Source organism: Clarias gariepinus, chromosome 19, assembly GCF_024256425.1.
Source record: "Clarias gariepinus isolate MV-2021 ecotype Netherlands chromosome 19, CGAR_prim_01v2, whole genome shotgun sequence".
In the NCBI taxonomy this organism is placed as follows: domain Eukaryota; kingdom Metazoa; phylum Chordata; class Actinopteri; order Siluriformes; family Clariidae; genus Clarias; species Clarias gariepinus.
The window spans coordinates 13,087,741-13,100,609 of NC_071118.1; the positions used below are offsets into that span (position 1 = coordinate 13,087,741).

The following is a 12,869-nucleotide window of genomic DNA, read 5'->3' on the forward strand; positions in this document are numbered from 1 at the left end:
GAAAACAACGCTTAAACCAAAGTGTTAATGTCCATTGCTTTATGTAGGGGTAAAAGAGGAAATTGAAATGTCGAAGAAGGGTGAGGGCGCCCTCTGGCATGCTGGTTGTGCAGATTTTACATACATTAACCTAGTGCAATGAAAAGCACGCTGAACATCTTTTAGCTTAATGATTTTATTTGCTGTAAACAGGAAATTGTATAGATTTTAACATGGTTTCAAAAAAGACATTTAACTGTTTAATATTTAATAATATAATTATGATATTATTAAGGTCTAAGGCATAGGTATCCATGTGTGGTTATATTGTAGGGCAGCACAGTAGCTTAGTGTTTAGATCAGTTGCATGGCACAGTGGCACTTTCAGTGTTTGGGGTTCGAATCTCACCACAAGTCATGTGTGCATAGAAATTGCATGTTCCCTCCATGCTTGTTCTCCGAACACACATACAGTCCAAAGACAGAGTTTGTGTAAGTGGTTGTGTATAGAATACTTTTTTTTTTTTTTTTATTTAGTCCTGTCCAATTCTTTTTTCCCCGATTTTCTCCCCAATCTAGTCGTGGCTCCCACACACATCGAGGCTACTACAACCACTCAGTCGGGAGGGCGAAAGCTATCCCGTGTTTCCTCCGAACCACGTGACGCGAGCCGACCGCATCTTTTCGAACTGCTCGCTCACGCACCGTTAGGGGCGGAGTAACACACTCGGAGGAAAGCGCTAGCCGCTCCCACCGTGTGCGCGAGCTCACAGACGCCCCTGATTGGCTGTAGCGCCGTGACTAATGTGGGAGCGCAAGTACCTCTCATCCCTCCCCCCTGAGAGAGCTCGGCCAATCAGCTCTCTCTGTGCCTCCGGCTGTGAGAGGAAAACAGCATCACCCGGGGTTCGAACCAGCGACCTCCGGATGATAGGGCGAGCGCTTTACCACTGCGCCACTCGGAGGCGTGTATAGAATACTTGTGTCCTGCAATTTGTTGACATGGCCAGGGTGTCTTGTGGTCTGTGATCTTTGGGATAGCCTCCAGGTCTGCCGCACCCCTTCACCTAATATTTTCCCCCAATGAGATACAGCATTACCCCTGAAGCACTGACTTTGCAGATTAATCAATCTACATAATTTAAAGAGAGATTTTGTCTGTACATTGGTGAGAGCCTGCTCTTTTTAATGATATTTTTATGTTTCATACATTGAAGGACCAGAAACCATTCTTATTTCTGTCCATCTGTATGTATGTATGTCTGTCTAGCCAGAATTTGTCACAACATCACACAAAACTGTCTAGACAGAATTTATTAAAAGTTTGGCAGTTTGTAGGTATTTGCCTGATATGACACCTGCACCATAATGATGAGTAGAAGAGAAATTTTAAGCAATTATGTGCAAGTTTTTACAACATACCATGCGTGCATCAAACTGTGGGTGCTTCTCAAATCGACCACTGGATAGAGTGTATTAAAAGTTTTGCAGTACTTAGATAACTGTCAGAAGTTTAATCTGCATCAAGTGAAATCAAAATGTTGAGTAAAAGCAATGTTATAAACAGTTATGTGCCAGATTTAATAATCTACTTTTAAATAAGATACTAATAAGCTGCTTGTTTAATTTAAACAAACAAATGCACTAATAGATCTTAATTAGAAAATCTAAACCGAATATTTTTACTTTATATTTCAAAAAAACATAAGATAGTTAACCTTACAAAACTTCCAAAATTTTTCCTTTGTATTAATAACTTACACAGAGACTTCTGTTGTACAGAAAGATACGTAGGCAGACATGTACTGTACGTGGGCTTCAACCTAAGATAATAATATCACTGATTACATTAAAGCTGATCAGCTAATCTTTAGCTTTAACCTTTCAACTCTGTAACTTTTATCAGAGTTTAACTGTTTAATGAATGAGCTGTTACTACAAAAACAATAAAATGCTGGTATGAATGTATTAATATAGTATATAATGTATATAATTTTAAGATTAAACCTGGGACCCTACAGCTGTGAAGTTTTTACAGAAAACTAATCAACACCAGCTCACCAATCAGAATCCAGAATCCAACAGCACTATAGCATAATGGATTTTATCACATATGCCGCTGGATATTATTCCTTTACCCGACAACAAGAGAGACAGAAGCATCGATCAGAATTTAGGTTACTGTCCAGACAGTCTGTATTTCTTTAACCTCAGATCAATACAAATAAATTATATATTGAACTGATGCTTACACCTAGCATGATACCCAAGTAAATAAAAAGTTGTGTTTTTTCTAGGACCTCGGAACCAAAAAATATAAATTACATTTATTCGCATTAAGCCTTAATAAAAAAAAAGTGTAAAGCAAATAGTTTTGCTGCTCAAGTTAAGCTTTCAAATAACATATTTTACTATTTTAATTTATAAACATAATCACACCTTAATCAGGAAGCGCAACTGGCCACATTTTCTTCACACAACAGTTTAATGTCCATTTTCTGGTTATATTTAAATAACAAAACAATCCCTTGCCAAGCTTCTTCATATTCACCCACTCAGATTTATTTTATTACTTTCACAGGTTTTATTCATTTAAACAGTGTAACAGTAATGTATTACACAATAGTCACCTAAATTATGCTTTAATAACTTACACATCATATTAAACATTAAAAAAATGCTATTTCAGGCCAAGCAGTCTATAAAATCTTTACTTACTGACTCCCTGTGCAAATAATTAAAGCTTTATGGTCTTATATAAGTAATTCATTACACCACATTGATTACATGCATCATCACAAAACAAGATCATAAAAGCCCCACTTGGTTCTACTGTAAATCCTTCCAAACATTTAATGACCTCTGACTGATTCGAAACACATGGCTAGTTGGCCATTTATAGGAAGTCTACTGGTCTGTACTGGTGATGTTCCGATAACTGACTATAATAATTGAGTATTTTAGACTTTTACTTACTTCAAAAAAAAAAAAGAAACAGTTTAGTAAATGTCATACTAAAATAATGATAATAATAATAAAAAAATTATTCATATATAAACCCTGGACAGGGTACTAATCCATTGCAGGGCACACACACAACGGCCATTTTGAGAATGCCAGTTGACCTAATCTGCAAGTCTTTGGACTGTGAGAGGAAACCCACCAAGCACAGGGGGAACATGCAAACTCCCCTCAACCCTGGGGGTGCAAGGCAACAGTGCTTACCACTTGCCATCCTCTAATATGCCATGTTATATTATATTATATAACATTAATAAGAGCGAAGACTTTTGCAGCCATTATCACCTCCAGGGTTTGAGGTTTGAATCTCGCCTCAGTCTGTGTACAAATAGTTCTCTCTATCATTAGACAATTTTCTCCGAGGACCAAAGAAATGCATCGCAGGCCCCCTGGTGTTTCCAAATTGCCTGTAGGGTATGATTCACACACTACGGGTTATTTGGAAACACCAATAAGCCTAATCTGCATGTCTTTTAACTGTGGGACGAAACTGGCATACTCTGAGGAAACACACCAGCATTGGGAGAACATGCAAACTCCACTCACACAGACCCAAGGTGGGAAACAAACCTTTGACCCAGGATATTATATAACACTGAATAGGTGGAATCACTTACATCTCATGTTCAGTGATTTGGGTTTAAATTCTCACCTCCATCTGTGTACAAATACAGAGTGTGGAAGGCCTGGGTTCGATTCCCAGCCAATGCCCAAACTCCAGCTACTGGATGCAGTCCTGGTCCCAAGCTTGGATAAAATGGGATGCTTGCATCAGGAAGAGAATCCAGTATAAAACCTGTGCCAAGTTGTTGTGTGGATTGAATGGCGCACTGCTGCGACCCCTCGACGGAAGCATCCAAAGACTAATGACATCATTTAATAAATCAAATAAATTATAAAATCAAATAAATTATAAAATCAAATGTTCATAAATAAGCACAATATCTGAGTTATGCTTAAATAGACAACGTATTGAGCAGTTGATTTAAAAATTAATTATTCAAACAGTTAGGGTGATGATGATGAACCAATTTAGGATGACTTTATTAGTTCTTGAAGTTCCTACACAAGAAAGTGAAATCGTGACCAATAACCTTTAAATACACACAGTTAACCCTACACAAGCTAATTTAATTAAATTACTTTTCGGAAGACTGAAGTAAGGTTGAAACATGGTATAAATCAAACAACACAAAACTGCAGCAGCTTTTCACTTCAACTCCCATGACACAACAGATACATTTCCGGGTTTGACCTCACTTCCGCCTCTCTGCTGCATTGTGGGAGCGGGAAAACGTTACAAATACTCACGTTGCAGCTTCCGTGTGAGTTGGAAACTATAAAGAAATCTTGTTCGTTTCGGAGTGAATAAAGGTAATAAGTAAAGCGTTTTAATGATTAGAATATGATTTATGTACGAATAAGAGTTTTAAACGGTGAATATGTGTTTATTGGCTCAATGAGGTCTGAATGAAATTAGCCACGTTAGCTAGCCGTGTTAGCACAAACCCTAGTGTGCTGCTGTGTGTGAGCTAATGCAAGCTTTAGTGTAAAGAAAATGTTTTTAGGAAATATTTTATTTCTTTAAATGTAAACTTGGTTTGCTTGCTGTACACTAGAACAAAATATTTTAGGATGCAGTTTAAACTAATTATATGGCTACTTTGCAAAACTGGCTAATTACACATTTATGTAATCCTCTGGTTTATTAAGCGTATGTTCTCACATTTAGTGATAAAAGTGATAAAAGGATAACTTCTCACTATATATAAATCTAACGTATGCCTGAAGCTCAAAATCATTGTTTATATCTAAAAGTGTACATCCTAATAGGAATTATTTTTTTCTCCTCAGGCATAGCAGATGACAATTTGTGTTCAAGTGAGCAGTGTAGTTTTTTAAAATCAGTATCTCCTTTCTTTGCTCTGCAGATTTCCATCATGTCTATCGGAGTCCCCATTAAAGTCCTGCATGAAGCTGAGGGTCACATCGTTACCTGTGAGACCAACACCGGCGAGGTTTACAGAGGCAAACTCATTGAAGCAGAGGACAACATGAACTGCCAGGTAACACAAACATCCGGCGTCACAGCCAGCAGTGTTGCGGCACAATCTGATTTTGCAGGTTAATTAGCTGCAACATACATGATCTGTCAGATGATCAGGCCAGTGATTAGTATACTGATGAGGTTGAGTGGTTGGAGCAGACGAGAGGGGAAATGAGGTTGTTGCATAAAAAGACAATTTTTTTAAATATGGTGTCTCTAGTAACATTGCAGGCTGTCACAATAAAATATTTGTTCCAATTTTTTTTTATTTAATCTACACTAATTGACCTTTGCACAGTACTGTGAATTGAAAAATTTATAAATTTTTAGCAACATAAGCTGGTCCCTAATGAGCAAGGAAAAACTCGACAATATGAGAGAGAAACTGTGTGTTTAAACAGACTTAAAAGGGGACACGTCCTCATTGAATGGCGGCTTTCGACCAGATAAACATGACTTTAAATAAATCCATTCTGTAGTTGTCTGCTATAAGGTCAAAAGTGCACTTTTAGCAGAAAATTTTCATCAAGTCAATTTTGTTGAATCAGCTTTCACTGATTTATAGCCTTGGTACAAAACTGTTTATGGCAGTTTCAGGTCTATAAAAGCCATCCCAGAAATCTGTGTGCATTGCTGCAGTCTAACGTCATCTTGAACATTTTGGCTGTGCCTAATGATGCACATTTAATGGAAATCATCTTTTTTTTTGTGGTGTGATGCTCTCAATGCTTGGTAGCTTTCTGAGCGCGTGTACTTTCACACTCTCTCAGGTCACAATTATCCTTATCATTCTGTGTTCATCCAAGTTAAAGGCTTTGCTACAAGCTTTTATGGCGCACTGAATTTTTTTTTGTTTTGTTTGCATGTTCTTGTTAGAAAGCTTTGGTCAGGGGCCTCTTTAAAAGAAAAAAGGCAAAAAAGTAATCAATACTACATGTCTAGATAGTTTTCTGGATTTGCTTTGCAGGTTTTTTTTAATTATTATTCCACTATAGTAAGATCCATCACAACACAAGTGGAAGCAAGGAGTATGAAATTATGTAAATAGTATGCATAATTGCAGTCTTATATTTTACAATGGCATAGTTTTTTTTTTTTTTTTTTTTCTTTTTTTTCTTTTTTTTTTTCTTTTACCAAACTGTAGTAAAAGCTAACTGTGCTTTCTGTTTTAGATGTCCAACATCACAGTGACGTATCGCGATGGTCGTGTGGCGCAGCTGGAGCAGGTCTACATCCGGGGCAGCAAGATTCGCTTCCTCATTCTGCCGGACATGCTGAAGAATGCTCCCATGCTGAAAAGTGTGAAGAATAAGAACCAGGGAGCAGGTGCTGGGCGGGGCAAAGCCGCAATTCTTAAAGCTCAAGGTAAAGCACGTCATCATTATTACACAGTTTATACCATACTGGTGTCTCAGATGAGGTCACTGCTGTTATATAAATTATATAAGTGCTTGAGCAGTGTTTCTCAAAGTTTGGACTGCGTTGTCTACAATATCAGTTACAATAAATTCATAGTTTTATATTTTTATTTTCGTTAGAAATTACTATTAGATATATATTTACTATTTGCATTATATTTATCATATTTAAAAGGTAATAAACTAATTGCTGTTTCTTTCAAATTGTCTATTTTAGTAAACAAAAAGGTCACTTTAAGAAGTGATTTTTCTAAAATCTGTGCTTTCTGTATAGATGAGATTCAATAAGATTTCATTTGATTATAAAAATAATCATGCATATTGTTGCATAATCTTGTCCATCATAAAATTGTCATGGTTGCTGTACTGTTGAAGCTTATCTTTTGCATACACACTTCGAACTCAGACAGGCTCTAAATAAATTGGTGTATTTTATTGCATTGTGATGTTGCAAGATAAAAGTGGGCTAAATTGCTGATTTAAGCAACATCCAAACAAATCTCTTATTGATGTAACCTAAAAGTGTATGAGAAATTTAAGCAAAATTCTCTGCAATGGAGGCTTAGTCAGTTATTTATAGCGCACACACTCCAGGTTTATCTATTTTATTTTATTTTTTATTTTTTTTAACTATGCCACTTTAATAGTAAGCCAATAAAAGTAAAAGATTTAAGCAGGCTGTCAAGAACTGAAAAGAGAAATTTGAGTCAGGCTGATTTTCCAGTTCTTTTGTTTTGAGGTGGTGTTGGTTGGGGAATTATGCTTGTTTCTATTTAATCAAGCTGTTTGGCAGTGATCAGGCAGTCTCCAATGTCACCTGAATAGTCATTTTACTATATTATACTATATACTATTTTATTAGTATATACTATTTGAGTATAACACTGTACTATATATTATATAATTTTTTTTGTTTTTTAACTCTTCATTTTAGAGCTAAAATAGGCAGGATTTACATTAGGAAAACACTGAATAGCTGACCACTAAAATGATAACCTGCTGAAGTGATGTTAGCTTGACTAAGATTCTTACATGACAGGTTGATGTAAATGTAACTTAGGCATTCTACATGCTGAAAGCTAGATTAATCTTGTCAACCCATTTTTTTCTTATTGTAATGTGGCCATTTCATTGCATTTACTGTAGTTGTACGACTACATGGTCATTAGGGGGCGTTAAAGTGTTTTACATTTAGTACATTTAGTACCTATCTTCTTATGCTCTAGTAAACATGCCAAGCTGCTGTCTATGTAGTTTTAGAAATGTGACCACTTTACCTCTGTTTTGTTGCAGTGGCTGCGAGAGGCCGAGGCCGGGGTGGGCCGGGAGGAAGAGGAAACATCTTCCAGAAAAGGCGATAGTTGGTTCCAGAACTCTCTGTACAGTGCTTTTCTTTTTTCCCCTGTGATCTTTTTACTTTCGTGCCCCACTTTAGGTTTATATTCCTTTTGCCCCATCATTTTTTTTTTTTTTTTTTTTTTAAAAGGTGTAATTATTATTACACTATAAGGATGTTTCACACGGTGAGGAATTGAGTTGCTTTATTTTGACTTTTCTATAATGTTAGTTTGGAATACAACACACATTTAATAAAGGTTTTACAGCTTACTTTCTGGTGTATTTTATGTTTTTCCTTCGCTTTCTAACACCCAGGACTGACTAATGTCACACTGACATGACTGATCTCTTCCCTCTCACCCAGACAACGTTCGAACTCGCCATACACTGACACTGTTTCACCACTGCCTTTTTATTATTTTTATTTTTCCTCCATTGTATTCTTACGGATGCATTTACACAGTCTTTGTAAAGGTGGGGTTGGCCTATCAGATATCAGATCACCAGCATGTACAACCATTTATAGTTTATAACACTTACTCCAACAGACGGATTCTGTTTAGTTCTACATTTATTGCCCCTCACCCAGTCATTGGTCAAGCTCTCAATGCCGTAATACTTGACACCTGACACTTACCCGACACCTATGGATCATTAGTCCACCCTCTTAACCACTGAGCTACCCCTGCCCTTCAGGCACTGCATAAGGTCAACAGAATGAATACCAGGGTGTTTCAAACCCCAGCACCACCAAGTTTACCACTGTTGGGCTCCTGAGACCAGATGACATAAAACTTTATTAATCCCAGAGGAAAATCTTGCTCCAAGTGAAAACATGATTTAAAAAGTTATACACTCAATGAAGTAAAGTAATGCATAAAAAAAATCCACAAACTAAACAAGGGAAATAAGTAGAATACAACAACCAACAAAGTAAAATGCAGCAAGTGATAGTAAAAAACAGGTTCTAATGTAGAATTTACATAGCAACAATGACTAGTAATATTGCACATGATCTTAAACTCGGGCCTACAAATTGCTGAGATAAGGCTAGTGCACCTATTGTTTTGTAGGCTGTGACCATTATTTTGGTTCCCCTCCCTACAGAAGGAGCACGATTTATGAATTTTGATGGCCGCATGAAGAAAAGACCTCCCGTAGTGCTTCCCTGTGGTCTCAGTCTACGGCTGGCTGTGCTCCAGTAGGATATCAGTGGCCCTTAACTCTCATTTTGTATAATAAGTTACAAAATGTAAGTCGCTCTGGAAAATGTGTCTGCCAAATGCTGTAAATGAAAGGACTTAAGTAATAAGTAGCATGTCAGATAAAAAAAAAAAAAATATATATATATATATATATATATATATAAATTGTTTGACTTTTTAAACTTTCACTGCTGCAGACGCACACCACTTTATTCCATACATAATTTTTTTTTCTGCAGCACCTTTATGGCGGTTAGCATTGTTGCCTTGTGTCTCCAGGTTCCGGGTTCGATTCCTGCCTTTAGTCTCTGTGCATAGTTTGCATGTTCTCCCTGTCTTTGGTGGGTTCCCTCTCACAGTCAAAATACATACAGGCTAATTGGCATTCCCAAATTGCCTGTAGTGTGGGTGTGTGTGCCCGGCGATGGATTTGCACCCTCCAGGGTGTACCCCGCCTCGTGCCCCAAGTCTCTTTCAACATACACAGAATAATGAACATGTTATAAACAATGAACTACTGAGTGCATATTGGTAAAATGTAGATTTTTACATTCATTCCAATTATTTATTTATTTATTTTTACATTTTTCTCAGTACAATATTTACAATTCCGTTGCATATCATACTGTGCATGATCGAGTATTTGACATAAAATTTTTATTATAAATAGTATTTAACCTCATATAGATAGATAGACAAGGTTTGAGACTGACTGATTCATGGGGTTCAATAATAATTCAACTGATGTGTCACGTGACTGGTCAATCAGCAGGTAATTATAACAGTCTGTATTGGGGAATAGGATGCAGTTCTAATAGTGAGCGGTTGACATTTGCATCGCCTCCGCAAGGGGAAGTGTGCGAGGGCGCGTTCAGAGAGTGGGACGAGCCCGAGGTGCGTTCACTTTCCCTGGCGGTGAGGTGAGGTTTAACAGCGCGGACGCGGTGGGAAGAGCGGGGGATGCTGCTGCTCTCGTCTCATCCTCTCTGCATGCACATCACAGCGGGTATCATATGCAAGGACAGTTCTTTCCCTAAGAGGACATTTTTGACCAAACGAGGTAAAAACAAACGTGTTAAATGTCCAAAGACTAGCGCTTTCTCTGTCTCTCTGTGAGACGGTTATCCTCCGTTAGCTGAACGAGGCGGATTCTTCTCAACATCTGTTTCATAAGAGCTAGTCTGTTTAGCGAAAACAACACTAGTGTTGAGGGAAATTTAATATAGATCAATATTAAAAGTATTATCCTGATATGTAAGTTGCTCTCACCAAATCTATGTTTTCGGTTCTCTGAATGTCGGTGTAGTTATTTTTTCGGTTTCATCCCGTGCTAGAATCTGTATCAGGATGTTAGCTTGCTAGCTAACGCTTCCTACAGTACTAACAAAGTCCTGAACAGTCTTCACGAAATGTTGTCTTTACTTGCACGTACTTAATTGTATGACTGATTATTGTGACTATTTATTTATTATTTTATAAAAAGTCGTCTATTATGATAAATTTAAGTTTGTCCAGATGTTGGTTAGCTTGTTCAGGGGCGTCGTGCTGCGTTCACTAAACGTCAACTCGGGAAAATATGTTGGTTCACCAGAGGTTTGAATTAAACAGCAGCTCTCAAATGAACATTAAGTAAATCTCTTTACCGCTAAGTCTCAGGATAAAATATGTAAATGTGTCTGATGCATTAATTTCTGAAAGAAAGTCTTCCAGAACGGAAGAGACTTTCTGAATTGCACGAAGGTGTGTGAATGTAGGAAGTGATGGAGTTTGTTTAGAGGTGATTTATAAACAGTGTGTGAAGACAATCCCCCATGCCTTCCTAATCTTCTGATATGAACCCTAGCTGAAGCGTTATATGAGTATCTGCACGATTTTAGGCATTGAGCTGCTTCAATGTGATTGGTTAAAGGTGTTCCTAATAAATTGGACAGTGTGTGTTTATTAACATAGTAGACATTATATATGGTGTTGTAGAGTAAGCAGAGGGTATCTATACGGTATGTGCAATGTTTGTATAGGATATATATGGGATCTATATGGTATGTGAAAGGTATGTGTGGGGTATCTATATGGCATGTGTAATATATGTGTGGTATGTCTATATGTGTGGCATGTGTATGATATGTGTGGGGGATTTATATGGCATGTGTAGGATATTCAATTTAATTTTACTTATTTAACAATAGTCATTGTCTCAAAGCAGCTTCACAAAATGAAAAAGAAAATTTTTGGATCTATATGGTATGTGTAGGATATGTATGGGGTATCTATACGGTATGTGTAGGATATGTATGGGGTATCTATATGGCATGTATAGGATATGTATGGGGTATCTATACGGCATGTGCAGGATATTTATGGGGTATGTGTAGGGGATGTATGGGATCTATACGGAATGTGCAAGGACTGGGGTATATATAGTTTGTTTAAGGTATGTAGCGGTATCCAAACAGTAAGCGTAGGATATATATGGGGCATCTTTAAGGCATGTGTAGGATATGTATGGGCTATTTATATGGCATGTGTAAGATATGTATGAGGTATTTATACGGCATGTGCAGGATATATATGGGGAAATTATGGGGTATGTGTAGGGTATGTATGGGATCCATATGGTTTGTGCAAGGTATGTAGTATGCGTAGGATATATATGGGGTATCTATATGGCATGTGCAGGATATGTTATGGAGTATCTATACGGTTTATATGTATTATATGTATTGGGCATCTATGCAAGGTGTGTAGGATAATGTATGGGCATCTACATGGTATGTGTATTATATGTATGCGGTATTTATACAGTATGTGTAGGATATGTTTAGAGCATGTGTATGGTGTGTGTATGATAAAGTCACATGTTTCTCAGTTTTAGTCTTATTTAAGTGTGCAGCAGGCTCAACTGGCCTGAGGTCAGCTGCTCTATGAGGACATTTCATTGTTTTTAAAATGGGCTTCTTGCAGTATTTTCTTTTGTCATTGTCTATCTATACAGTAAAGAGCTGTTCTATCATCTTTGCAGCGTCTGAACCTGAGCAGATGGTACAGCTCTGAACATTTTGGAATTCATCCTGCTGCTCCTACCAGCTATCACATCATTAACACTTACCAGTGAACCAGTTCTGTTGGTAGCTGTTTCACTGGTGTCCATGCCATATAACACTTCCTTTATCATATATGACAGATGATGCGGTGATGTGCTTTGAAGCATGAGCCTTTCCTGACCTTCTCCATATTTTTCTCTTCCATTATTTTGGTAAAGGTTAATTTTTTCTCAGAACCTGTGTAGGATTTTTATGATTCTAATCTGGCCTTTCCTTTCTTGAGTGGTAGATTTACACATAAATTCTTCAGAGTGTTCTTGCTTTAAGACCTCATTGAGCTTCATGATGAGAGTTCTTGGGCAGGCCTTTTATCTCCTTTCTTTGTTATGAAATAATCAGGAGAGCACACCTGACCATCAGGCTACTTATCAGTCAGTTCTCCAGTTACTTTTGAGTCTGTGAAAACTAAGTAGCTGAAAATAAAATGGCTATAATTCCTAACCAGTGTATTCTATATGTATTTTGAATTAAAGCAGAAAGTTCACATTTCACATCCATTGTGGTAATGTACAAAGGCAAAAATACAAAAATTGCCCAAATCCTTACAGTCCTGAGAGTACAGTATATGGTGTGTGTAGGATAGTTATAGGATGTGCATCATGTTGTAATCTATCAGAGATAAAAGTAGGTCATGCAGCAAGGCGAAACTGCCTTCAGATTAAAATAACTCAGCAAACCAGAGCTCCTGCGGTTCTGCAACATCTCAGTGACATCTCTGCATTACTACACAATGTTCTGCTCGTTCTCATCCTGACGGTTC

The 12,869-nt window shown here is 37.3% G+C and overlaps 2 protein-coding genes across 3 annotated transcripts in view; both read left to right on the plus strand.

Moving 5' to 3' along the window:
• Positions 1-4,259: 4,259 nt before the first annotated feature.
• Positions 4,260-8,073, plus strand: snrpd3l (small nuclear ribonucleoprotein D3 polypeptide, like). Its single transcript, XM_053478935.1, has 4 exons — positions 4,260-4,374; positions 4,932-5,066; positions 6,220-6,412; positions 7,759-8,073. The coding sequence occupies exons 2-4, from the start codon at positions 4,941-4,943 to the stop codon at positions 7,824-7,826; spliced, it is 387 nt and encodes a 128-aa protein (XP_053334910.1). The 5' UTR covers positions 4,260-4,374; positions 4,932-4,940; the 3' UTR covers positions 7,827-8,073.
• Positions 8,074-9,901: 1,828 nt separating this feature from the next.
• LOC128507390 (calcium/calmodulin-dependent protein kinase kinase 2) overlaps positions 9,902-12,869 on the plus strand; it is a 33,430-nt gene continuing 30,462 nt past the window's right edge. The window contains exon 1 of one of the 2 annotated variants that reach the window (XM_053478254.1): positions 9,902-10,068. The gene's annotated coding sequence lies outside the window, so the exon portion shown is untranslated. The remainder of the gene's footprint in view (positions 10,069-12,869) is intronic. The other variant, XM_053478255.1, reaches the window with a different exon arrangement.

What these genes read in the sequence shown, in the direction of transcription:
- snrpd3l (XM_053478935.1), top strand. Translation starts at nt 4,941, where the DNA reads ATGTCTATCGGAGTCCCCATTAAAGTCCTGCATGAAGCTGAGGGTCAC. An exon ending in AGGACAACATGAACTGCCAG is followed by an intron (nt 5,067 to 6,219) that starts GTAACACAAACA and finishes TTTCTGTTTTAG; the next exon opens with ATGTCCAACATCACAGTGAC. An exon ending in CGCAATTCTTAAAGCTCAAG is followed by an intron (nt 6,413 to 7,758) that starts GTAAAGCACGTC and finishes GTTTTGTTGCAG; the next exon opens with TGGCTGCGAGAGGCCGAGGC.